This window comes from Centrocercus urophasianus, unplaced genomic scaffold (genome assembly GCF_019232065.1).
Source record: "Centrocercus urophasianus isolate 14NV4802_14NV808 unplaced genomic scaffold, USGS_Curo_1.0 seq_34, whole genome shotgun sequence".
Classification (NCBI taxonomy): domain Eukaryota; kingdom Metazoa; phylum Chordata; class Aves; order Galliformes; family Phasianidae; genus Centrocercus; species Centrocercus urophasianus.
The window spans coordinates 5,870,672-5,897,248 of NW_024884911.1; the positions used below are offsets into that span (position 1 = coordinate 5,870,672).

The 26,577-nt window shown below is 48.0% G+C and overlaps 1 protein-coding gene across 2 annotated transcripts in view; it reads left to right on the forward strand.

The window, feature by feature from the left end:
- COL5A1 (collagen type V alpha 1 chain) overlaps window positions 1–26,577 on the forward strand; it is a 127,583-nt gene that overhangs the window by 65,836 nt on the left and 35,170 nt on the right. For both annotated transcript variants that reach the window (XM_042830738.1, XM_042830739.1), the window contains exons 12-30: window positions 4,106–4,180; window positions 5,717–5,809; window positions 8,237–8,293; window positions 8,421–8,474; window positions 8,735–8,788; window positions 9,521–9,574; window positions 10,852–10,905; window positions 11,688–11,741; window positions 13,058–13,102; window positions 15,164–15,217; window positions 16,284–16,328; window positions 16,784–16,837; window positions 17,405–17,449; window positions 18,614–18,667; window positions 21,095–21,139; window positions 22,643–22,696; window positions 23,857–23,901; window positions 24,974–25,027; window positions 26,344–26,451. In XM_042830738.1, the coding sequence (XP_042686672.1) occupies window positions 4,106–4,180; window positions 5,717–5,809; window positions 8,237–8,293; window positions 8,421–8,474; window positions 8,735–8,788; window positions 9,521–9,574; window positions 10,852–10,905; window positions 11,688–11,741; window positions 13,058–13,102; window positions 15,164–15,217; window positions 16,284–16,328; window positions 16,784–16,837; window positions 17,405–17,449; window positions 18,614–18,667; window positions 21,095–21,139; window positions 22,643–22,696; window positions 23,857–23,901; window positions 24,974–25,027; window positions 26,344–26,451 (1,098 nt within the window). The remainder of the gene's footprint in view (window positions 1–4,105; window positions 4,181–5,716; window positions 5,810–8,236; window positions 8,294–8,420; window positions 8,475–8,734; window positions 8,789–9,520; window positions 9,575–10,851; window positions 10,906–11,687; window positions 11,742–13,057; window positions 13,103–15,163; window positions 15,218–16,283; window positions 16,329–16,783; window positions 16,838–17,404; window positions 17,450–18,613; window positions 18,668–21,094; window positions 21,140–22,642; window positions 22,697–23,856; window positions 23,902–24,973; window positions 25,028–26,343; window positions 26,452–26,577) is intronic.

The following is a 26,577-nucleotide window of genomic DNA, read 5'->3' on the forward strand; positions in this document are numbered from 1 at the left end:
AAAAGCATTCTTGAGTTTCTTTTCTATCCCTTGTCCCTCCCAGCACCACCCTTTCACCCTTCCTCTCCCATCCATCAAAGTGCATCTCCATCCCACCCATTGCTGACCCACACTGGAGGTCTCTCTTTTGGTTTTCAGGTGTATTTGAGGAGATAGTTTAGGTGTTGGTGTCTTTTTGTGGCAATGTGGCTGACTTGAGCCCTGGTCTTTTAATTAAAGCTCTTTGTTGCAGTGCTGTTATCTGGGGATTTGGCTGGAGTTTACCTGCTACACACTCCTGCAACCCCCCCAGTGTGCTTCTGTAAAGCCCCCCACCTCATTTACGCTCCAGGTGTATTTATTGGTTTTTGATGGAACAGTAATAACATTTCTTGTGCTTGTGACATGACTGAGAACGAGGGGCCCTGACGGAGCTCCATTGATCGGTGTCTGCGAGCTCAGAAAGTCAATATGCAGCGGTGGGCTGAGCCACTGCTCACAGAAGTTAGTTTAACCCATGAATCACTGCACAGAGGTTGACTTAACACGTGGGATGCCTCTCAGAGGTTGGCTGTGTGCTGTCCAACTTGCTCTTCTACTACTTTGTTACTCTCCTTTGGCTCCTAGCAGTTCATTCGTGTTATGAGATGGATGCTGACCGTGTTGATGAGTGGGCTGGTACTTCTGCCAATTGTCCATGCACGTGCAGGCATTGCCTGGCCTGGACATTTCCAGGCTCCCCTTGAATGACCACACAAAGCCCATCAGCAGCATCACGCTGTCCCTGATGTTGCTGTTACACACCTTGAAATAAAAGGCTCAATTTGCATTCAAGCACAGTGTGCACATCTTGCTTTTGCTAAGTGTCCAGAACAGAACATAATACGACATATTGCACATAGAGAAGCAATGAAATTGCAAAGCCAGGAACTGCAACTGTATTAAAAACTCTTCAATTAGTGCAGCTCCTCTTTAATTTGTTTATTATTAACCCTGCCTGTCGCTCATGAATTTACATGGCGCTTATATGCGTACAGTGAGGAACATTGCATCTGATAGACTTTATATTTGCAATCAGACAGGTGTACTGAATTAATATAACAGCAATATTGAGCTATGCTAATATTGGCCAACACTCATTTAGCTCTGTTTTATTCATTATGTTGGTTGGTTCATTTATCCCTGTAATTTTACAGCATGAAGAAGCACTTGTGACACCAATGTAGATGCAGCCAGCCTATCTGTGAGAGGAGTGATGTGAGGGGGTCTTTCCAGTAGCGGAAAGAAAGGAATGTGGAGTATTCCAGAATGGAATGAAGAAACTGGGAGAAAAATATGCTGTTTTTGTTTTTGGACAAGGTGCTCTACAGCACTGGAACAGACCACAGCCTGGTCACTGACCCTGCTGTGTTGGTAACTTTGGGGGGTGTCTGGGTGCTGCTTGGCTCCTGTCAGCCTCTGGCTCTGAGCAAAGGTTGGTCTGAGTGCCTGTGTTGTATTTCCCAAGACCACGCAGTCCTTGTGTCCCAGTGGACTCATCTCCATTGAGGACAGTTTTGCATCCCAGAAGTGTAATAGGGTCCCTAATGCCAGGACCAAAAATGGGAGGAGAGTATTCTGTGAGGGTAACTTAAAGCTCAAAACTGGACTAATAAGGGCCCATGGTCCGTGCTGCTGGGCACTGCTCTGAAGACCACTGTCTGTCACTGTCTCCTACTCAAGGAGCTAGATAACAAATGCAGTAAGATTTCAGCTAAAGCATTCCTTTGAAATACTGCATCAGTTTTTACGTTCAGCGTGGCATCGTAGAGCACTGCACCAAATGAAAGCTGAAGTCCCCATTCTTGGTTGCTATATATCAGCAGATCTCTATTTATGTAATGAGAGCGACACAGATTTTTACACCGACTGAGAGTCTGGCATGCTGCGTTTCTCTAAGGCATTCTAAGGCCTCTGCAAGCCAGCCTGAATTGCAATTTACAAAGTGCTTTATGGTCTGGATTTCCATCCGTACCATTGCCCCCCACTGCTCTGCACCGCGTGGAGAAGACCTCACACACCCGACCTGGAACAAAACGAGGCGTTGATGCAGAAAACCGTTTCCAACCGTTTGTTGGGCAGAGCACACAAGGAGAGATAAACAACCCCATTCCTGATCCATCCTGTGTGGGACCAGCGCCGAGAGGGAGGAAAGTTTATTATATAAAGGTGAACCTGGCCTAAATTATTTATGTGCTGTGCTGCAGCAGATGGGACTGCCCTCTGCACCTCATCGGTGGAGTCAGGGATGCTGGTGTCAGCCAGGCTAAGAAAACAGCACCAATACAACATCATGAGCATGTCTTGAGAAATGGATGGGCCGGCATGTAGCTCCCTTTGGTGCTGAGGGAGCTGCTGAGTGCTGTGCTGATCAATCACCAGCTGCAGTGCTGGGCTGTTATTCTGGGCTGGCTTTGGTGCTGGCTGCCCTGTAATTGTGGTGCAGGACACAGAAATAGCCCCGTGGGGTGGAGTAACGATGGCTCTCATTCCCCAGAGCTGGGTTCTAATTTAGGGCTTGGTGCTTTTGGGTTCCTTTTTAAGAGGGAGGCGACAAAGGAGACGTTAGGTTAAATAAGATGTGGAAGGAATGGAAGAGGAGGGAATGAGGAGATGTGAGGTGAAGTCCTGTGCTCCTGCAGAAATGGGGAGCTGCGTGGCTGAGACACCACTTAGGGGAAGATGATGTGCTTCCATTCCCCAGCATGTCTTGAGACCTCAGCCCAAACCAGGGAGGGTCTGATGAGATGAGTTAGACACCCTTCTAGAAATAGACTCAATGAGCACCCAGGTCCGTCCACAGGACAACGGGGCAAGCATAATGCTTCGACTAATCTCATTAAAAATGCTCTGCCTTATAGATTTTGTACTGTTTTTAATCCGTCTCCCACCCTCATCCACCTTTCTTTGCCTTGTCTGGTGAGCATGAAGCTTCCCAGGACAAGGGCAGGATCTCCTGTGTCCTTGCTGTGTATCCACACAGATGTGGGATTTGGGGCAGGGTTTTTATTTTCCCTTTCATTTGGTGTCTGTACAGGCTTGAGGGTTTGGGGCAAGTTTAAGAGAGTTATAACTAATGTGGATGTTTGTTGCTTGCTCTTCCAAGAGTGCTGGTTCCCCAAAGATGAATTTATTATTGGCGTTTACTGAGCAGGGCAGTGCCTAAGCCCTCAAACCTGAGCTGTTGGTCAAGTAATCCTGCCTGCCTTGCCATGAAATGAGCACCAGGGCTCCTCTGGGCCTCCCTGGGATGAGATCAGGTCACCCTTGCCTTCAGCTCCTCAAGCTGATGTGAAAATTGCAATTATTGCACGTGCATTGGGTGGTTGGGTGTCCTCCTACTCTTCTGTAGGGTTATGGATGGATGTGCAAATTTGGGTTAGCTTAAACTTCTTGCCAAGTACGCAGCTGGGAGTGCAAATAATCTGTGGGCTGTCATAGGAAAATTGGCCATATTTGGTTATTTATAGCTTCATCAATACATCTTTTACTGCATACTTGTTTCTTCAGTGCAAGTTAAAGACACTCAGCTGATGTTAATCAGCACAGCTCCATTCAGGCCCTTGGAGTTTTGCTGATTTATGGCTGCTGACAGGATCACTCCGTTGTAGACAGAAGTGGTCTCATAGGATGAAAAAAGGCAGAGGAGAGAAAAACGGAATGACTCAGGTGACTGAACATGTATGGAAATGTATTTATTTTCCACTGTTTCTATTTCACTGACTTGAGTTATGAAGTCTCATGTACCTTTTTAACAGATTTTAACAGACCCAACTAACCTTTGATTCCATTGATTCGGAACACGGCAGAGGATTTTATTGTTCACTTGAACATTGCTTATGGCAGATACAGAAAACAAGGGAACCAGCATGTAAGAAGAGGGAATTGCTAAGAAAAACCATGTGTGCCTACAGATGTACTTCCATAGAGTTTGCCAGACCATCAGGATGCCAGCATGCTCGGTGTGAGCTGTCGAGATAGGGAGCCCTTTGTGTTGTGACATATGTCTGTACAGCCACAGCCACTTGTGCATGGACATGACTAAGATGATGCTACAGAAGTTTATTTTTATTTCTCCTTCTGACAGGGACCGCCTGGCCGCCCAGGTCTTCCAGGAGCAGATGGTTTACCAGGACCACCAGGGACAATGCTTATGTTGCCTGTAAGTATAAATGAAGCAAAAAAAAAAAAAAGAAGCACTAAAATGAGCTTTGCTTCTTGGCTTTGCTGCTGCCGAGAGCCTGTTTTTGCAGAAGTCCCTTGTACACCAAGGGCACATTTTCTCTTGTGCAAAAGATGGATTTGGATCATTTCCCTTACAAATTTACATTTTGCAAAGCGCTGGCACATTTTCACAGGTCAGAAGCTCAGGGCAGGTGAACTGCAATTTCTGAAAGCAATGAATAACCATCATTGCTTAGGCCTTGGCATAGTGTAGGAGAGTGAAAGTCATGAGGAAGCAACTGAAGACACCTCCAGTGGCCAAATTTTATTTGCAGAACCCTGCGTTTAGGGTGAGGAACCTCTAAGGCGTCTTCAAAGCAGGTACTGAAGCTGTAAGCACCTGAATTAACTGCTCTGTTTTGGTGAGCAGTGGTTAATTTGTATGTCCTTTTCCCTTACACGAAGCTAACAAGCACCAAGTCAGCCTTCTTGGTCCTGGGACACAAAAAACGAGCGGTTATATTTTGTGTCTGCTTTGATGTGAGGTTTCCCTGAGGAAACCAGCTGTTGGAAATAAGTGGCTAGGTACCAAAGGGAAAGAGCCTTGAGTGAAAAACCACAGCACTCTTGTACAGGCTCCAAATGGTGGGGTGATATGCATGTAGGATGCTGGCAGGGTGCCGAGCAGAGCCCAGGCCAAGCGCTCGACATGGAGCTCAGCTGGCCATTCCAATGCATTTGTTGGCCCCGATGGTAAGCAACCTTAGGCCTATAAATTGTTTCTTTGAACCCGTTTGCCAAGTTTGTGTGGTCGTACACCTAGTGCCAAGCAGGCACGGTGCTGAGGTGAAGCAGAGGTGAAGGAGCCGTCCAAGGAGGTTCTGTGCTCTGCAGTCCCTCCTGCAAAGCCCTAAGGACGCGTGCAGCTAAGGCAGGAGGAGGATGTGTGTCCCAGAGGGTGGGTTTGTAGCCCTTGGGGGTGGAAGAGGCAGAAGAAAACAGTAAACTCTTTCCCTTTCAAGTTCAGGAAAATAAAAAGCTAATGCTTTCTGCTTTAGAAGTCCTCTGTGTGCTGAGGGGTTGTGGTTTTGAGCGTTGGGGCAAGTTCTGTTCTCTGAAGTATGTGGCCACACGTGGGAAATGCAGCCTCCGTCCCATAGCAAGCAGATGCACTGTGTGGAGATGCAGTGGGAAATGCAGCCCAGCATCCTGACCTCCTGGCCAACATCATCTGCATAGGGAACGCCAGGCCTGGGAGAACTGTGCTGTTCATTTGGAGCTGTGCTGTGTGAGGTCCTTACAGTGCAAAGCCCACGAGCCCTCCTGTGGTTTGCACTGCTTTGAACCAGCAGAATTTGCTGCATGGGTACGTTGGTGAGAAACAGCTGGGTGACCTGAGAGTACCACGGTTAATGGGGCAGCAAGAAGGATAGCGGTGGGATTGGATCAGTCATGCTGAACAGAGCTGTGTAGGAGCAATGCTTGCATGGAGTGGCAGCATCCAGTGACCTGCTCTCTGCTTTGTTCCCACCAGTTCCGCTTCAGTGGAGGAGGAGATGCTGGCTCCAAAGGACCTATGGTCTCTGCACAGGAGGCCCAAGCCCAGGCCATCCTACAGCAGGCGAGGGTAAGTGAGGGAAAGGGGGGATCTCTTGCAGCCCATTGAAGTGAAGGACCAGAGTAAATTTGACAGAGCACTTGTCTGCATGCTTTCATCATCTGTGCTGGTAGCAGCCACTCAGTCCATGTCTGAGGTGGGACAGCCACATGACTTGAGGTGGTGATGCCTGCGTGGCTTGGGCTTAAGCCTCGGTCTTTCGTTGCCTGCAGAGCTTTCTGTTGATGCCAGGAGACATAGCAGTCCCTACTGTAGCATTCACTGCTTCTGCTGACAGTTTTGAGAGTCTATATGAAAAGCTGTTGTGTACGCTGTAGGGGATTTCTTTCTTTTGTTTTTTTCCAGCAAACCTCATTCAATAATTGAATGTATGTCACAGATGTAAGCTGTTCCCAGCCCCGTGAATCTCAGCAGGCAGCTCGCAATTTCCTTTCATGCGTTCATTTGAAAATGCATGATGAATATCCGTGCAACTTTTTTTTTCTCCCCTCAGATGACCTTACTGATTGATGATCAAATAATCCCCTGCAATGTTTGTTATTTAAGCTGGCTGGTGAAACGAGATCGGCCTTGCACGTTCCCAGTACGATTCCTGTTCTGTGGCTGGATGAGAATGTCAGCGTATCAGGCTGTACATACTCATCTCTTCAAAATAAGACTTCATTTCTAGCTGGTACAACTTTGAATCTTCCCTTTCATGCGTGCTTCTCTGAGGTTACTTTTGATCATTAGCTTGTTAAAAGCAGAAAAGCAGCCGGCACAATTACAGCTGAAACATCATGTAGGCACCCCCCCATAAGCACATTGCTGCTGTTTTTGCCCCAGTCCTGTCCAGGCTGTGAGCAGCCAAGGGGAAAATTCATTTCGGTTTAGGCAGGCTGTAAGCAAAGAGATGCAGCCCTGGGTGCTTTGCTCCTCTTCTAACCAAATGCAGTCACTCAGGATTTCCCTGTGCTCTTCTGCCCTGGATGCAGTCAGCCTGCTGTTCTGAGCAGCTTGCATTCACTTCAGCTGCTGAAATGGGCTGTAAAACCAATCCCTTTCACCTCTGAGTGGAATAAAGTCCATTGGAATCACCAACCAGCAGGGTGACACATGCCCCTTTCAGGTTTATAACGAGGACTTGAGCTCAGCCGGGGCTATTTTGCTTTCCATCCAGCTCTCCTTTATCTGAGGAGTTCAATTTTTCACGTGTTCAGGCAGAGCACAGGGTCCTGACGCCACCAGCAGCTGCATTTTCCTATCCATTAACCTTCCTCTGAGAGTAATATTGGTGTATTATGATTCTTGTGCTACCTCGTCACTCTTAATTTCCAGGCTGCCTGCAGTTTTTTCACCAGTATTTATTTTGCTGGGAAATGGAGTTTTTGAGCAGACAAATTTTTCATGGGAAACATCTTCTTTCTCAGACCCCCTTTTTTTTGTGTTCCTCTTGGCTTGTTTTCTGCCTTACAAAAGCAGTGACAGATTGGAAAAAACAAAGTACCCCTCAGCACACACACAGAGAAAAGTCTCTTTTTTCTGTTTTATTTTGTTTTCCATTTTGGGATAAAGGTTTTCTTAAAAAAAAAAAAAAGAACAGCCCAAATCCTGAGTGAGCTGGAGGCTGTGGAAGAGAAGCTGAATATTTCTACAAAGAAAAGGATCCATTTCTTGGTTAACATCAACCCATCATCAGACGAGTTCAGCTGAAATCCCTGATACCAGGAATAGGGAAATAAAAGGCATTTCAAAGGGGGAAATGATAGGCTGTGGTAGAGATGAGAAAGGAGTCCTGCAGGGGAAGTTCATCTCCTTCCTCTTTTCTTTTTTTTTTTGAGCATGTTGTTAATTGCATTGTTGGCTTGATTTATTCCCTGAAATTTGGCTTTCTGTAGTCACCGAGCCTTGACCGAGCCACCAGTGTTTCAGAGCAGCTCCCTTGTAAAGGGGAGTTGTGAAATGGTGCCTCATAATCCTATGTTTTTGCAATGCTTAAACACTTCCAAGTTCAATCATGGGTAGATTTTAATTGCCAGAGCGCACAGACAATTACAACTCTTATAAAGTGATGAATTATCATGAGAGAGCACACTGTCCAGTGATGCTACAAAGTGTGGACAGCCCCATTACCCACCATAGAAACTGCTGACCTAAGGTCTGGTTGCGTGACCCCTTACTGAACTAAAGCCCCCTCCACTGGAAATAGAGTTGTTCTGTTTGTGAGATATTACATGTGACCTTGGGCTTGGCCCATTTTTGGATGCAGGAAGGAGTTAATTGGCATTACAGTGTACTCTGGGGTAAATTCATTGGAATGGTGGAAAATGCTGCAAGGATTTGTGCTCCTTAGCAAATGGACAGAATGCACAGTGCAGCTCGTGGCACGGCAGTTGCTTTGTCCCATCGTAGCAAAGCAGGGACACGACTAAAGCAATGGTTCTCTTTCTGTTGCAGCTGGCACTGAGAGGACCAGCGGGTCCGATGGGTCTGACTGGGCGGCCCGGCCCCATGGTGAGTGACAAAGCAGTGCTGGCACAGCAGATGCTCTCAGTTATTACCTGCATAGATCTTCCTTAACGACCTTTGGGTCTTCCCTCTGTTGGGACAAAATGCAACGGATCCTCTTCTGTGTCTACAGGGACCCCCGGGCAGTGGAGGATTGAAGGGTGAAGCTGGAGAAATGGGACCTCAGGTGTGTATGGGAGGGTTGGGGGGTGAGGGGACGTGGAGGCGTGTGCTTGGAGGGCAGCACTGGGAGCAGCAGGTTCACACCAAGCCTCTCGCTGTGCCCTCAGTCCCGGCTGTTCCCCTGCTACAAAGATGGCTGGAAAAGAGATGAGGTGTGGGTGGCCGTGTAAACGCTACAGAGCCGCTTCCCTGACCAACACAGGGTCCATTTGTCTTGCTTTTGCCTGACAGCATTTCTTTCTCTCTTTTCTCCCCACATTGCAGGGTCCACGAGGCATCCAGGGCCCTCCTGGCCCGGCAGGAAAGCCAGGCCGCAGGGTGAGTGTCCCGGGAGCGCTCCGTCCCACTGCCAAGCAATTCCTGAGCTCTGAGAGCATTGCACAAGAGCGGGCTGACGGCCAGCAGGGCTGCTCCAGGCCCTCTCGGTCCATCTGGGCAGATGGACGTGGGGATGGGAGCTCAGGGTGGGGAGGAGGGGAGCTGGGAGAGCTGCTCAGCCATGCTTCCAGCGCTCTTGTCCTCGGGTTTTGGCTCTGCAGTGCTGGGATGGGAAATGTAGGAGTGCTGTGTGCTGCTTTGGGCAATCCCACGTTTGCAGGGCATGAGGTCCCGGTCCCTGTGTGTTTCTGGGATCAGTCAGAGTGATGCTGACTTGTTCTGTTGGTGCCCCTATGGCACAAATGCAAGATTCTGGTTTAGGCAGCCCACTGGCTCTTTGTGTCGGCTTACCGGAGGAAGAAATGAGAAAGCCTTTACTAAACCTTCATCTCATTCCAATCTGTGGGCATCAGCATTTCTTAAAATGTACTGGAAGGTCATTTATTCCAATTGGACTTGCAGACCGTCTCCCAGCACCCATGCAGTGAACCCAGGCCTTGGTTAGCACCAGCCTTGAGCTTCAAGGGCAGGGCAGCATTTCCACTTTACCAAAGGCTGCTGCTGAGAGAGTTCTGGCTTCAACAGAACCACCCTGAGCTGCCAACTGAAGAGCAGATGTCCCCGCCGCCCTGCCTCATACTTTGCATTTGACTTTGCTTTCCTCTCCTGCAGGGACGAGCTGGCAGCGATGGTGCCCGGGGAATGCCAGGGCAGACGGGACCAAAGGTAGCATCGTGTGTCTGTGTGCTTTGGGAATGTGCATCTCTTGGTAGCGAGCAGGAACAGAAGGATCCTTGGCAGGGGGAGCCCACCTTGCTTGGGGGAGGTGGTTGGAATGGTCTCAGGACACCTGTGAAGATGTGGGCTCGACATTTGAGAACTGAGGGGAAATTAAACACACACCTAGAAGGCAGGAGAGCGATAGATTGTCTTTCTTTCTTTCTTTCTTTCTTTTTTTTGGATGCAACTTTATTAAATTGCTGGATCCTCTTAAGAATGAAACATGCTCCCTTGGCTGCAGTTGTAGAACAAATACTTTGGAATCCTAATTACAAAAAACAAACATGAATGAGCAGTTGGAAACATCCTGAAATATAACTACAAAGAAAAAATACCTAATAACTGGGTGAGAAAATGTAGAAGGCGTGGGGAGGAATTTTAATGCGCTGTACTTATATTTGAGACAAAATCCTTTCATTCAGCCGAGATCTGCTGGTATTATCCAGCAAGAGAGGAGCTGTTCCACTGAAATTGAATGCAGGGAAAGTTTGCTCGGGGAATCGTGTATTAAAGGTTTAAGTACTTTATTATGTAGATACTTAAAGCTGGAATAGATGGGGGGTTTTGATACAGAGACAGGAGACTGCGAATCATTTATCCAGTAAAGTGCTTTAATGAGCATCGACTGCCCCCAAAGGAGTGGATGCCCGGGAAGAAGGGAAAACAGAATAACGAGCAGAGCTGGAAATGAGCTAACAGTGCTGTGTGCAGAGACAGAGCAATGCCCCAGAGCCTGGCAAAAATAAAGGAGTGACTGGTTACAGGTCCATGGAATCATCCCTTTTGCAATACCCTTCAGCATCCGTGTGCAGTCACTGAGTCCACCAGCCTACTGTGCTCTTTAGGGTGAACCAGATCTGCCTTCTGAGCCTGGCAGCATTAAGACAGTTCCCAGAGTTTGTTTGTTTATACATTTGTCTCCTCGGACTGGAAGAACATTTCTGGGAGTGAGATGCTTTCGATGATTGATAGGCTCCAAAAGCCACGTGGAAAACTAACAAATGCATAGGTGCTGGAGCAAAAAAGGGGAGAGGCAAAATGACTTTATTTGAGCTTGTTCCTCTTTCTTTCATTCAATCTGTAACTGTGAAATCATCACCAGTCTGATGGGAGGTGAAATGTCTGAGGGAGAAAATCAATCCCTCCTTGACACAGAAAGGAAACAAATCAGAAAGGTATTCAAGAGCAGGGGGAAATGTGCACTAACCTGTTTTTTCTTTTAGGGTGACCGAGGGTTTGATGGCTTGGCTGGTTTGCCTGGCGAGAAGGGGAACAGAGTGAGTTATCTCCCACTTGTCTTCTGACTGCAGTCTGTAAGGAAACGTTGGCAGGAGGGTATTGTTGGGAGGAGGGCAGCAGTGCTGGGGACAACCCAAAACTGTGATGAGGACAGGAGTGTCCTGCAGGAGAGTGCTGGATGTCACAGCATTCACATCCCGGGAAGCTGTGACACCCTTCTGGGGCTGCCTGAAAGTGGGGGCAGAAATCACTCTAACAAAATAGAGAGTAAAAAATAGGAGGCAAAGCCTGCTTTTAGTGCTGTTGTGGGTGGGAACTGCCAACGATACAATGGGTTTCTTTTCTTTAGCTCATAATTAAACAGTGGGGAAAAAAGCAAGAAGCTTGTTATTTCGGCAGGCTTTTCATGCCTCCTCTCCCCAGAGGGAGCAGACAGTACTTGATAAAGAATGCAAGTGTTTGAACGGCAGAGATTGCATCGTGACTGCAAGCTGCGCAGGAAAGGGAAGATGGTGCCTGGGAGAGATGCTTCATCAGCCAGAAATGGAGCAGCCAGCACACCTTGGATGAAGGCCTGGCTGCGTGCAGAGCCCCAGTTGCACTCTACTGAAGTTGCTGGAGCCCGTGTGTGGCACTGAGTATGTGCAGAGGGGCTTCAGAGAGAGCAGGGAGAAGGGAATGCGGGCGTACGAGTATCCTCAGCACATGGTGCAGGCGCAGCAGTCAAGCCTAGTGTCAGGTTTCTCAGTGCTATCCAATATCTTCCATTGCTAGAGTTGTGTCCACCTCCCCTGAGGTTTTTTCTGTCTTTCCTTTGTAGGGTGAGCCAGGTCCCCACGGCCCCCCAGGGGCACCCGGAGAGGACGGGGAGAGGGTAAGTTTCTCTCTTGATGCAGCAGTCCCTGGAATTCATAACTAAGCCCTGCAAAGAAGCAGCAGATGTGATGCCCGGCAGACATGTGGTGGGAGCCAGCACTGAGTGCGTGTCCCTCTCTGCCATGGTGTGCAGCACATCACCTCGTGCACGGGGCGAGCAGAGCACTGGTGGGAGGAAACATTGTGAGGAATGTGTTTTCTAAAGATCTGGTTTTGTCAGAAAAAAAAACCCTACCGTTTTCATCGTGTAGCTGTGCTGCTTGTTTTCTAAGGTAGAGTAGATTGTAGCAAGAAATTCCAGATGGATGTGGGAGGCAAAGATGAAATTGTTCGCTGCCTTAACACGGTGTAGTCAATAATCAGAAGGCCTTTAGCAAAGCTCAAACTAAGTGATTGCAGGCCTAGGAGTGCTGGTGTAAGAGGAGAGATGGCAAATGTACAGCTCAAAGATATGTGTGGTTTAATTGGAGGAGCGAGTATGGATTTCTCAGGCTCTAATCCCACTCCGCCGTGTTCTCTTTCCACCTTTGGCTATTTGTTTCCTCTGTAAAACACAGATAACAACACCTCCCTCACCACGAAGTTGGGAGGATTAATTTGTTGTGGATGTGCGGTGCTTTGAAGTTGAAAAGTGTCTTTTGGGAGAGGAACAGATTTCTGAAGTCTAAAGTGAAGAAGAACCGTGTAAGGGGCAGAGAAGCTTGGAGGACGTAGCTGGGTGTGATAGAGTGCGTTTTATTGGCAGCAGAGGAGAGTTTACGTGCTGGCTAGGATTGATTTCCTAAGAATGAGTGAGCCGGGTGTGACATGGTGTCCCTAGGGGAGTTTTTAGTGGTTAAACAGTGAGTTGGAGGAAGCTCTGTCCGGTTCTTCCCAGTGGGCACCGGCAGAGAATGGGAGTTGGGGGATGAGGAACGACCCCTCTGGTTTATCTGAGGATCCAATGGGTTAATCTGGCTCCAGGACAGCGTGCCCACGCTGGCTTCCCACTCCGTTAAGTACTAAATCTTGTGGTTATTGACTCACATGGCCTGAATTGTTCCTACACTATCTTGTCTGTTAGCAAAATCCATCTTTATAAACACCGACGTGAATTATGAAGTATCCTTACAGCATTTCTAATCCTTGGTAAATTCTGCACACGCAGTCTTAGTCTCACAGCTTATGAGGCCTCCCTTATGCACAGCTACCCTTTCCTTGCTCCGGGGAAGCTGCTTTTCAGTGTGATTATTATTTAACAAGAACGAAACACCTGTGATGTGACTGAAATATAACTGCTGTGCTCTGTCTCTCTGTGCCTTCGCTGCCGGGCAGGGGGATGATGGAGAAGTTGGACCCAGAGGGCTGCCCGGAGAACCTGTGAGTATCTCCTTCTCTGGCATGCTGGGCAGGGGCTGGGTGTCATCATGATATTTAGGGGTCCTATGGGGCAGCTCTTCAGGTGCTGAGGACCCCTGAGGTTCTGCCAGGACTGAGCTTCCCTGGCTTGAAGACCCAAGCATACGCTCAGAGGGTCTGCCCTAATGACCGCTCTGCTTTTCTTGCCACATGCAGAAACTCAGACCTTTCTGAGCTTTGATTTCTAATGAGAGATTTTCTTTGCTCAGTGGCTAGACTTAAACCTGGTCATTTTAAAGGTAAAGCTTGACTTAGGTCGGTCTCATTTCCTATCTGTATCCTTCCAAATTGTCTAGGATTCAATTAAGCGGGCTTGGGGGGTAGAGGATGTATGCTAAGTATATGTGAAATGTGGGGTTTTGTGAGTGCAAACTGTGGGACTGCATCTCAGGGTGTGATCCTCGCAGGGCTCACCCCATGACGTTGGCCATGACCAATGGATTGGTGCTTTGTTCACCTTGCATGGAGCTGCAATTGACAGTTTGTCAATGGCTTGGCCTGCAGCTCCATGTGTTGTCAGAATATCCCACCAAAAAGAAACAGTTGAATTTTCAATTTCAGACTCGGAAAGCATTTTCTGCCTCAAGAACCAAGTATTTATGATGATGTTGGCAGTGATAAACTCTGTTTCTGGCTGGCTGTAGACTTTAGTCTGTAATACTGCTGTTGGCCGCTCGTTATATCCAAAATGCATTTCCTTCATTGTAAAAAGAACATTTACCATCTGCCATTGGCCATCAGCTTTGTTTTCAAGGTGTCTTATTTTGTTGTTGTAAGGCCTGGTGTGGTGGCTCAAGAGTAATTGATGGAACTGCTGGACATACTTCACATGGGAAAGGAAGGCTTGGCATTTATGGGCTCATTGGAACTAAATTACAGACAAGATGTCTGATTAACTTCTGAGGATGATTGATCAACCCAGCTACCTGCTCAGCACAAGTCTAAGCAATAACTTCTGGGTTATTAACTTCTTAAATGCATTAATGAGCTAAGGTAACAGAGTAACAAAAGGGGAAGTTAAACGTTGATAACGTGTGCAGAGAAGTTGATCTTTATAGCAGCAATGCAAGAAAAGATATCTGTGATGGCCAGAGGAGAGGTTTTAATTGCACTGCAAGAAACTTTCTGGTCATAAATATACATCCCAAATCTGCTCGTTTCTATCTGCTTTAAGCCAAAAAAGAGTCTTACCAAATATAATGGCAACAAAAACCAGTGGTGGGCCTTTCATCCCCATAGCTGGTTTGTACCAGCATCAGAGCAGCCTGAAGGACCTCTGGGAATGGGCTGCCTAGCAATGTGTCCCATTGGCCCCACAGCCACCAGGTAGAGGAGCTGCCAGGTGTGCTTTGCAAAGTCAAAACAAACCGAAGCATGAACTGTTGAGTTTACCCTCTCAATCAGAGACAGTTCTCTTGCAGTTCTCAGATGTCCCTGAATTTCCCTGAAGGCGATGCTGGGTTCAGCTTGGTGAGAAAGATAAAAATGGGAGGAAAGCACTGCGGTAAGCAGTTGTGGCTGAAGAACCAAACGCCTTTTGAAAATGCACTTTTGTGCTGCAGGCTGAAAACCTTTTCCAGCCTTGCTGAGTTGTACAGATTGTCAATGATTAAAATTAAATCTGGAGCAATTTGGAAATGTTAACCCTAATCATCCATTAGTGGAATCGGTTCATTTTTCATAATGCTCTCTAGCTAGAATGACTTGGCTGCAACATATTTTGCATCATTGTGCTTGCTACAGGGTAATCCAGGAACATGATTAAATTATTTATTAAAAAAAGAAAAAAAAAGTAGCTGAAATAGCCTTTTTTCAATCCAAAGAAGAAAGGTCTGAGTGTATATTACTTAGCTTACCAAAAGCACTTCAAGGATGCACGCACACAGGGTTTCTCTTACTGGTTTTGAAGCACAGGAAGATGCTGTTAGTGCAGAAGCAGTGGCTGGCACTGAAGCTGTGCTGGGCAGTGTGATGCTTGTGGGGGAGCTTGGGGAGTGCTGACCCTGCTTGTTTTCTTCCTAGGGCCCTCGAGGACTTCTGGGACCCAAGGGGCCTCCAGGACCACCGGGGCCACCGGTAAGTTCCCAGGGCTGCTGCCCTCCTTGGCCATCTCATTAACACCACCCTGTGCCCATCCATCATTCAGGCAGATAATGCACCTGTGTAACTGCATACATCTGTGCCATGAGAAGAAGCATTCCAAAAAGGTTACAGCTCTAAGGCTGTATTCTGCCCTGTTTTTATGTGCTGTCTCATCTACCTATGGCAGCTCAAGGCTTGGCCCATTTGAGTAGAAATTAATACCTAGCTGAGGCTGAAAGGGAAGAATGAGAGCTATTAACACTGTGCCTTGTGCTATTAACTTTTGCCTGAGGGCTGTTGAGCCTTTAGAATGGTTTGTTCACATTCTGGGCAAAAGCCAAGGTAGGAACATGCAGCTATGCAGGAGGCAGTCACCTTATCTGCTGTGCCCTGCTGGCCGGGGAAGTGCTGATGTAAGGGCTGCTCTGCAACTCACTGCAGCTCACTGAAGTCCCCAGACTTAAGACCTGAACCCCTGTGCTGCTGTGAGAGCTGAAGGGGTCAGTGCTTTAATAGTGAATGTTGGGAGGTCCTTAACCCCTCCTGGGAGGTGAAGGCATCTTCACTTTGAACTGTAGTCCTGCTGAAATTCAGTGAGTGTCTGGTCTCACACGAGCACACTGGTAGGAACGTTCAAGCCAGCCTGCCCCACAGCAAAGTGGTGAAAGCAGAAATCCCATCCCAAGGTCTGCACTTGGCCACAAACACCTTGCTGGAGATGCTTAGGAAGCTCGTGACCCTTTTAGTGGCCAGGCTGTGTGCTGCTGGAAGCAATCCGGCCAGGGCTCATCAGTCAGGTGCTCATTCTGCTTTTGAGGAAGGTTAAACCACTGGGAAAAGACCGCAAAGACTTTTAAAGTGTAAATTTACACGGCATCAGTTTAAGTGTAATATCATAGAATTGGCTATTTGACCAAACACCTTTAGGAAATGGTTCCGTTTCCATGTGGTCCGAAGGGCTTCCTGATGTTTTCTTGGTTTTATTGCATTTTTTTCCCTGTTTTTGAGGTACAAAAGAGGCAGATATTTTCTTCATGCTGTTTCTTAAATCCTTTCCCAGGGTGTGGCTGGTATGGATGGACAAACCGGTCCCAAGGGGAACGTGGTAAGTTCTTGCTGCCCATTTTACAGACAGTTCAGGCGTTGCCGATAGAGTGTATGCAAAATGTGAAATGTACTCTATTAAATTAGATTTGCTAATTGGTTTTTAGCCTGGTCTAGACTCCTATCAGAGCCTGTGAAAACCATAGAGAGTACCTTCCTACAGCAAATGGTTGTTAATTTATTATAATTTCTGATGGAATTACACATTATTTCCCCATGAAAGATCAAACGTTCTCATCGAGATGTGTGCTGTTCTAATGAATATCAAAGTGCTGTAGCTTAAATGATGGGGGGAGGGAGGAGGGATCTTTGTGTCTCCTACTTCACGCTGCTGGGATGAAATGGATTCCTGCAGAACAGAGGCTCAGGATGCTGTGAGAGGGCTGGTGCCAGGCAGGAGCTGGTGGCTCTGTACCTTGTTTTCCTGCCTTCAGCTCTGCTGTTGCCTCCTCACAGGGTCCCCAGGGTGAGCCAGGACCTCCAGGCCAGCAGGGCAACCCAGGTGCTCAGGTAAGAGGGAAACTCTTTTTCTATTGGTAGGACAGAGGGTTGCTGATTTTGGGCATGTTTTGCTCACCAGTCAACAGAAGGACCAGCAATAAGATCTGGTGGGAATGTACATCGCTGGTTCAGAATCTTCCTGAAAATACTCCCAAATTCAGATACCCCTGGTTCTCAGCTGTGATGCAAAGCCAAGCCCAGGTCCAAGCAGCCTCTTTGGCTGAGCCACATTGTGTGGCTCATTCCTGACTTTTAGCATCCCGTGGTTGGGTCACTGTGAACCATAGCAGTGATGCAGATGTCCAGGTCCCAGCATCAGCCCTCTGGGCACTCCTCATTCCTCAGAGCATCCCCATTCCCACCATGGGGGGAAGAACCACAAAGCAGAGCAGCCCTCCAGGGGCCGTTCTAAAGCAAAACTTCATCGTCTCTCACAAGACGTTCTGAGAATGAATGGAGCTGGGGAAATCCCCAGCCATCGCAGGCACTGGAATGATGCTCAGCTGAGGCACTGCCAAAAAGCATTTGGAATGAATAGCTTGTTCCTTACTGACCCAAGGTTTTTTCTGTTCTCAGGGTCTTCCAGGTCCGCAAGGCCCCATCGGTCCCCCAGGAGAGAAGGTACGATGAAATGCTGCGGCTCTGACTTAAGACAACTGTTACCATTAATATGCATTTGCTGCTTCAGCTGCTTCTCTGCCCCATATGCAACATCTGTTTGCAGCCGTGTCCATGAAAGTCTAATGTGCCTCATTCCAGACAGAAGAGAGACAAGAAAACACAGTTTACCTCTAATTCATAATATTTGCATTCATTTCCTATTTTAACAGAAATGTTTTGCAGGCAGCCTATGGCAAAACATTAGGAGAGGGCTGAAAATTGTCTCTTTCATTGGGCTAAATGCCTGTAAGTCTGAGCAGGATGGTAATGGGAAGAGCTGTGGGCTTGGGTCACGCTTTTTGTCCCCTCTCCTGACCTGTGCCAACAATCTGTGGTTTTCTATGGCTGTTGACGTGAGGTAGCTGCTGTTCTTGCATCCCCTGGCAGTGCTGGGACCATCAGGGTTTAAACAAGAGTGTGGGATCAGCTTATGGAGTTGGCAGAGCTGTCATTTCCCAGGTGCACCTTGGCAGGGGAACTGTGGTGTGTGGATGGGGTGAATCCCTGCTCACCTTGGTAGGCTGCAGTTATCCATCAGTGGGAGAAGAACAAAGCTTTAGCAATTCCAGTGGCAGAAGGGCTCTTGGCTTTAAATGCTGAGTCACGCACTTGCAGCAGTAGCAACGCTCCTCAATAGGGTGAGAAATCAGGTGGCTGTTTAATTAGAAAGGTAATCACTTAGTGATGTTAAGGCAGCAAGACACGGTCAATGGGGGCAGCTCCACTCTTTTAATTTTCTTCCTTTGCCAGTTAATCTTCTTGCCATTTGTCACCAAGGAGCGGGCATTTCTTGGTGCACAGAGCCCCGTGCATTGATATCCTCCTACCTGTGCCTGGAGTGCTTTCCAGCAGGGCTGCAGCCACTTCCAGCCTTGGCTCCTCTCCCAGCCTTATGCCTGGGCTCCTGCTGAGCTCTCCTTGGGTCTGCTGAGGTGTGGGATCCATCCCGGCATGCTGCAGTGACTTGGAAGGGAGACGTGAGCAGATTCCTTGCAAATCAAGGCAGCTCTTCCAGCTGACCCCTATGTCTGCAGCCTTTCACATTTAGGTCAAGCAAGAATGATGCTCTGTGGGCTCTGACTGTTGCAGCTGATGATTTATTTATTTTTTTCTGTTTGTTTTTAGGGGCCGCTGGGCAAACCTGGTCTTCCTGGCATGCCTGGTGCAGACGGTCCTCCGGTAAGTCTGCTGGCCCCAGGGCTCTGCTTGGCACAGGGGCTGTAGGGCTGACCCTGCACCCATCCACCCTGGGTGCACCATGGGCCTATGGTTTCCCCTTGGCTGATGGGGTCTGAGCTGGAGGAGCTCTGGCCCTGCTCTGTGCTCTACTCAACCTCACAGTGCAGCACAGGGCTGCTCTTTGGGCTTCTCCTTTCCCTTCTCCTGTTTTTCTTCTCTGTTTCACGTGGGTTTGCAGCTCACAGAGGTAAGGATGGTCTCATGTGTGGGTACTGCTAACACAGAAGGTCCTCATCTCCCTGGGCTCTGCTGCAGAGCACTGTTAACAGCAGGCTGCAGTGGCTGGTCAGCTGGCTTCTTGCAGCTTCCTCCTTAATCCGACTTCAAGCGTTTGCTCCTTTCTCAAGAAGCTGGTGTCTGGCCGTAAAAACAGACCTCATTTCTGCACACCTCTGAGACACTTGATTTTGTGGATGACAAATGGAAAACAGTTGCATTCCACTAACACAAATGCAAAGCATGGCAAAAAAATAAATAAAAATAAATTTACATTTTCCACCCTGGGATTATCAGTCGTATGAGGACATTTCAAACATCCTTACAATCGTTAGCTAAGTCAATAGAGCAGCTAAAGCAAAGCCCAGGACGTCTCCAAGGCTGTCGCTTTCAATGTGAAATTCTTGCAGCAGCCTCCAGGGAGCTTCAACTGGAGAAGATTTGTTTTGTGCAGATTGAAGGCTGTGTCAGACCAGCTAGTTGAGCATGGACAGACGTGCATGGACACGTGGCCACTGGTAGCCATGTAGTTTGCAGCAGGTTGTAGGTTTGTTGCATTTTCCAAGGACAAAACTTGCCCATGTTCTCTTCGTAGCAATTGGTCTTGAAAGCCATCTGAAAATCCCTGAGGGCCTGAAGCACCTTGCTGTGAGAGCCAGCTGAGTTGCTCATCAGTTTTTGATCTTAGTGATAGTAACGGAGATGGGCATTTGGGAAACGGTGGTGATTTAGTGTAGAATGGCTAGGAGCCTCTGAAGTCCTCTTGTGCTTTCATTCTGATTCCCCTGGGCTGCAGGCAGGTGTCAGGAGCCCAAGGTGAGCAGTTATGTGCCCCCCTGATGCACTGATGCTGTTGGTGCTGTTTAAACTCACAGGACGAACTCAGATTGCAGTCTCTCTCCGTTTTGTTGATGCATAACTGGCAGCTGTCATTTTGTTTCTTTATTAAACCCACTTGTTTTATGAATTCCTGCTTGTCTGACGTTCCTGATATGAAGACTGATCGTGGAAAATTGTGCTGTGATTTCTTCCTGTATTGCTAGAAAGTCACTTGTGTATTTCGGAAGAGATCGTGTGTAAAACACCCACTGCAAAAGTCTTTAATCATAGAATGGAATCATAGAATGGCCTGTGTTGAAAAGGACCACAATGCTTATCCAGTTTCAACCCCCTGCTGTGTGCAGGTCACCAACCATCAGACCAGGCTGCCCAGAGCCACATCCAGCCTGGCCTTGAATGCCTGCAGGGATGGGGCATCCACAGCCTCCTTGGGCAAAAGGTGCTGGATGTGCTCTCATCTTTAAAAGAAAAAAGAAAGAAAGATGCCTGGCTGTGCAGCACTGCTCTTGTGGAGGGTTTATTGCTTTTGTGCAGACATTGCCAGACAGAGGGCATCTTCTGACCTGGCTCCATTTTGGTTCCTGTAGTAGGAAAATCAACGCTACAAACTGCTCCCATGGATTTCCTCGATTTCTCACTAATCCCTCCTGCTGTACCTGAGGCAATTTGCACTCTTGCTTTCTGCTGATTGAAATCCCAGCAAAGGGCTGCTTCGCAAAGCTGTGATTGAGGACATGGTGGGAGCTCTTGGACATTGGTTATTCAGCATCAAATCCCAAGAGGAATGCTGGCCAGCATTCAGCTGCCACCGGACAGGGATGCAGGTTAGCTGCGCCTTTGTCATGAGATCCTGTAACTGACTCCAGGAATTAAGAAATTAATGAAGGGCTCTGACCAGCCTGGGCATCTTGTGACCTTCACAAGTTTGCTAAAGCATGGAGTTAACTTCATCTTCCCCCCCCTCCACCCACCCCCAACTGCAGCATTTCTGTGCTGCTTGCTGCTGAGCTTACTGAGGTGTTCTAATATGTGACCAACACTGCAGAACGGTTTGTGCTTCTCTGCTGAAAGGTGGTGAGGAGTGAGAAGGTTTAATAACCAAGAGTAACAGTGCAAAGGACTAAACAGTCTTCCTTTATTTGGGAGATGCCTGCTGGCGTCGGAGGGGCTTCTTCTATCAGTGAGAGTTTCCTGGAGAGCAGCTGTTGTATGACAAATAAATCAGAGCTGCCTGAGTGAGCTTGTTGGCTTCCAAAGCATTAGCCATGCTCTAAACCCATTTTTTCCTTTGTTTGTCTCTTTTATTAATAGGGTCATCCTGGCAAGGAAGGTCCTCCTGGAGAGAAGGGGAGTCAGGTAGGTGTCAACAAGTTTTTCGTTACTGTTAAGTATTGCAAAATATGAATTAAGAATCTAACATTAGCTTTAAAACAGAAGATTCATTGCCAGGGCAGCATGGAAGTGCTGCAGTCAGTGAGCTGCTGCTTGTAGGAGTGAGAGGTTTTGCTGTTAAGGCTCGTGGTTCTTCCCAAAATAAAATAAACAATGTTGTTAAGAAGATGCTTGCCAGCACAAGGATTCTGCTAGCAGACTCATATCAGCAGTTTCCCATTCCTGGCCGACACAGCATCACTGCAGTCACCAAGGTTGCAAGCTGGGCCAGGGTGTGGATGCTGGTGGGGGCAGCCCTGAGGTGGGGGATTGGAATAGCAGGGTGTGGGTCAGCAGTGGGAGATCTGAAACTGCAGAGAGAAGCCTTCTCCTTTTCAGACATAAGAAATATCCTTTGTGGCACAGGGGAATGCAGAACATTACTCTTTCTGTATTTCTGCTTTTCCATTTTCTCCTTCTCCCCTCCGACTCGAAGTCTCTATTTAACAATATATTTGAGTATATTGCCAGAGGCCAAAGTCCTTGAATTATACAGCTGTCTGTCTGTCTGGGAGATTTACCATCTGCCTTCCCTCTGCATCCCATTCAATTGAGAAATGCTGCATGTGTCAGCAGGGCTGTACGAGGGCACAGCCCAGCGCCCTGCAGTCCCCATGCAGCACAGCGCCCATTTATCCGTGCATCCCACATGGCAGAATGTAAAAACCCAAGCGTGGCTGTGATGGCAGACATGATGCAAACACCAGGGAGTCAGCAGGATGAATACAGGGCCCAGAGTGCAGTTTTCTGTGCGAGTTATTTCTCCAGCAGCATTGGATGCCTGTCTCTGTCAGGCTGGAGGAAGTGGAAGGGTACTTATTTAGCTGGCTAATTTCAGCAAAGTAAAAGCCAAGTGTTTCAGTGTAGAGTGAGATTGGTGGACAGCGAGGCAGCAGGGTGGTGATGGAGCACCTGCAGGGTGCACGCATGCAGCATCACGGTGTCACCGGTGCTTTGCAGCTCCCAGCACTGCAGGCATCTCCTCTGCTGTGTGGTGAGGCTGAAGGGCAGCACCTCAGGCGTGTGCCTGAAGCAGTAACTGCTCCTTGTGATACAACCCTGAGCTGTGCCTCATCCGAATGGGGATGCTGGTTTGGGAGTGGAGAGGTAACAGAAAAGGAGTTGTTTTTCTCGGGGTTGTTTTTCTTTCCAATCCAACGCACAAGTCACCTATCTTATGTGCAAATCCCTTTCTACCAGGTAGTTGCTGTCTTGTCTCCTTTCTTTATTCTTTCCCATCATAAACATCTTTGCTGCTCCCAGTGCTGTTCTTGTGCTGTTCTGAGCTATTTTCAGGTGGCTGCTGCTACTTCCACCCAGTCTGAAGCAGCCAGATGGATGGGATATTTGATTTCCACACGCTCTCTTTATTGCTGCACCTTCTCATTGATTTGATGTGTTTTTCTTTGTGTGTTTTATTCACCCCAGGGTCCACCAGGCCCTCAGGGCCCCATTGGTTATCCAGGACCACGTGGAGTCAAGGTAAGGAGGTTCCAAAGCAGAATCCCCACGTTGTTAGCCCAAACTTGACTTCTTTGTCTTATGCAGGAGATGGATGAGGTGCTCCTGATTGTACTGAGCATCCTGGGGAAGGGTGCTCTGTGTGCTCTGGTTCTAGCGATGTGCTTTTAGTGCCCTAGTGCTACCTCAGTGACACCATCTTTGTTGCTTGACCAAGCCTTGGTCTTGTGTCTTCTTGCAGGCTTCCAAGTCTCCTGCTTTCCAACAGCACCTTCTAGCATCATTTAGTGCTTTGAGGAGATTGTTCTTTTAATTCTTCTTGAACACGGCTCTGTCCCCTTCCAATCATTTCCAGTTTACAGCCGAAGTAAATCTCAGCCAGAACATGAAGATTTTAACAAGGCTTGTTAATAAAACAAAATGCCTGCTTCTAAAACAAAGCAAGCTTTTCATGCTCCTGATCCAAAACCTTGCGAGATGGTGCCTCTGTGTCTCAGCAGTGTTCTCCTTCAGTGGGCTGAATCCCAGCTTACCCCTCACTCCTGCTTGGCTCCATTTGCTCATAAGGAGGCAGTGGGGATTTTTTCCCCGTTCAGCTCTGGCTGTTCCACCCCATCACGTTGTATTGGTTCAGGTGCAGTTGCATCTCGCTTCCCAGAGGTTCAGTGAATCCACAAGAGTCTGTGCTCATGGATACGAGCACAGATTGAAGGCTATGGGCAGAGTTAAGCCCTCTTAAAGCTCCTTCTGTCTTTGTTCAATAGCAGAATCCCATTTGCCGTTCTGCCTTCAAAACTTGAGCTGAATGCATGTAGCCAAAGCAAGCTTTCATCTCAGTTCTTGCAAAGTTACAGATTGAGCTGCAGTGGTCCATTAGGGAATGGTTTGCTATTGTGTTTGCCACTAAAGTGGAACTGTTCCACATTACAGTGATCTACAGAAAATGTGTCATGCACCAAATCCGTGGTGCGTACAGAAGAGGCTTTGCTTCCTACAAGCAGCATCCTATTAACTGAAGGAATCTCTAGCTCTGAGAAAAAAATATGTCTCATTGGGTTTGCAGCTATAAATAGTGTTCAGATCTTCCCTTGCTTGTGTTCTGCTGCACACGTTTCAATGTGCTTTTAATTATCCTTTGTCTTGACATGTACCATGTAACAACTTGGTTTATCTTCCCCAAGGGAGCGGATGGTGTTCGTGGGTTGAAGGGCACCAAAGGTGAAAAGGTGAGTTAGTGTTTTGTGTTTGAATTGATTTTCTGCACCTTGGAGCAGTTTTGCAGAGCCATCCTGCAGGATGCTGCCTGTGAAATTCTCTTGCATGAGGGAACACCATTTGATGAACATTTGGGAGCAATGCAGCCCCATGACCTGCCCAGGTCTGGGGCCCTTTGCTGCAGCGAGCTGGTACCAGTAGCTCAGCTCCAGCTTTGGGGCGATTTCCTTCTGACAAAACTTGCAACTTGAGTTTTCTGGGCACGATTCCATGGAGATGAAGGGTTTGTGGTGTGTTACAGCTGGGTAATTGCTGGACCTGGGGAGTACAACATATGGAATGTGCTGTCCAGACTGGTCATTAGAGGAGCTCATGAAACGCAAGTCAGAAAGGAAGCGGACCCAGTCTGTGTGTGTGCATGTCAAAGATGCAGCTGGATTCTCACTAATGAGATGGAGAAAAGTCTTGCCCAGCTCCAGCCCTAAACAATTCTGTATTCCTTCAATCCTGTAGCAAAAAATCAGCAGCAAATCTAAGCAATTTAGCTAGGCAGGGAATCTTGGCAGAGACCTTCCAAACTTTAAAGGTCTTTCTGGGAATGGTGTCCTCATTACCTTTAAGAGATTTGCTATAGGGTGAAATAAATTATTGATTTGAGTTCTACAATTAAACCTTCTTGGCTGAAAGAAATACTGCCACTGTCCTAGAGGTTCCCTCGAAGCGTGGTGTAAAACATCCTCCATGAAAATAAATCCAGTTGTACTGCAGAAGTAATTGGTTCCCAACACTGGCAAGGTGTTGTTAGTCACATCGAGCCAGATTTGTGATATCCTGACCAGCAGGCACTGGGGGATATGAAGGAATCCTTCCTTGTCAGCCCTGTGGGACCTCAGTGGCTGCAGCCTGCCTGGATTTTTATCTGTGTGTTCTCATGGTTGTTTGTGTGCATCGAGGTCTTACAGAAGCTGATGTTGTTCTTCCTGGGTAGGGGCCATACAATAAGGCTGGGTGAGTCTTGATTCTTTGGGTTTTATTTTGTTCCATCTATGTACCTTGTCTGTTTTTTCCTTCTCTGCTATTTAGGGTGAAGATGGCTTCCCTGGCTTCAAAGGGGATATGGGCATCAAGGGAGACCGGGTAAGAACCTGCACCCAATGAGGTTTCAAAATGCTCCCACAACAGCTCAGCAAGGCAGGTTTTTGTCAGGGTCCTTCTGGAGCACTCATGTTCACCTCAAGCACAGGCATCATAAATCCTTATATTCCCTAGTGCCATCTTGAAGGTAAAATAAAATAGAGTAGTAATAGAGGGGCCCCGTCTTGCTGCTTTGATTGCAAAGAATCCTGCACAATCTTCCTGTATCATATCTATTTCCAGCATCTCTTCTCTCCCATAATATTACATCTGGGGTCTGGTAGGCGTCGTTATTTGCTGAGCATTATGTGCCTCCAGTGCCATCAGTGTGAAGTGCAGTTACCAGGAACACAGAGCAGTGAAAGCTGCTGGGGCTGCAGGTTTATATTACTGCTATCTTTAACTCCAAAAGCTTTTAAAAGCAGTGGGACGTGCAGGTCACCGGAAACCCAAAATCATGTTCGGGTGCTGTCTGTCCTCAGCACCTGGGCGCTGGGAGCTGCGTTCCCATCCCAACTCCTCAGCCATCAGGAGCACTCTGTGCTCATCCATCCCCACGCTTAAAGGACAAAGAATGCCTTGCATGAAAGCTCGTAAAACTATAAATCAAATCTTCCATCTCTGCTTGGCATTTCAAACGGGTAATCGATCAGGTTGGTGCTCCACCTGTCACCTTGGTCGTTCCAAGGCTCAAGGACAGAAGGTGGCACGCTGTCCTCGCCGCTGCAGACAGCCGTAAGCTCACAACTCCTCTTCCCACCAGCTCTCTCTCTGTGTTTTATGATGCTATGAAAGGCCAAGGGTACTTGAAAGCCTCGCAGATAAATCTGCAGCCACCCAGCTCCTTGTGAGCCTGTGTTGGTGTGGCAGCATCTCCTGCTGCGCTGTGTGACAATGTTGTTGTGTGTGCGGGAGCCCGCAGTGTCGTAACAATTCATGTTAATGGCTCAGTTCTCTCCGTGCTCAGATTTCCTAATGGTTTTCAGCACAAAAGCTCCAGCCTGATCTTTATTCTCCGGTTGCCCAGCTCAGCCTTCAATTAAGCACTTCCCAGGGCTTGCTTGCACATCAAACTGCAATTTGGGAAGCGGAAAGTGGGTAAAAGGGTGCGTTGCAATCAGAGCTAATGACGGCTGTTTCGGTGGAGATGCTCTGCACAGAGATGGGATAATTGGGCTACCGGAAAGACTGCTGCTGCTGGGGATAATGGCACGGCCAAGAATGAGAGCTCTGATAACGCCCTGTGAGACTCTCGGTGACAGAACGCCTTCTCCAAGAGTCTTTCTGCAGTCTCTGATAATGTCTCTTGTCATTCACAGGGTGAAATTGGACCTCCAGGCCCCAGGGGTGAGGATGGTCCTGAAGGCCCCAAAGGTCGTTCGGGTCCCAATGGAGATCCCGGTCCTCTCGGTCCTGCTGGAGAGAAGGTGAGCTGAGGGGATGGGGCTCCCCGGGTTGGTTCTGCAGCACAGCCCCCTTTTCTTTGGGACTTTGCTGTAGGTGGTGCCTGGCTGGGGGGCACAGGGGTGGCTGTGGGGCAGAGGGATGGGAGT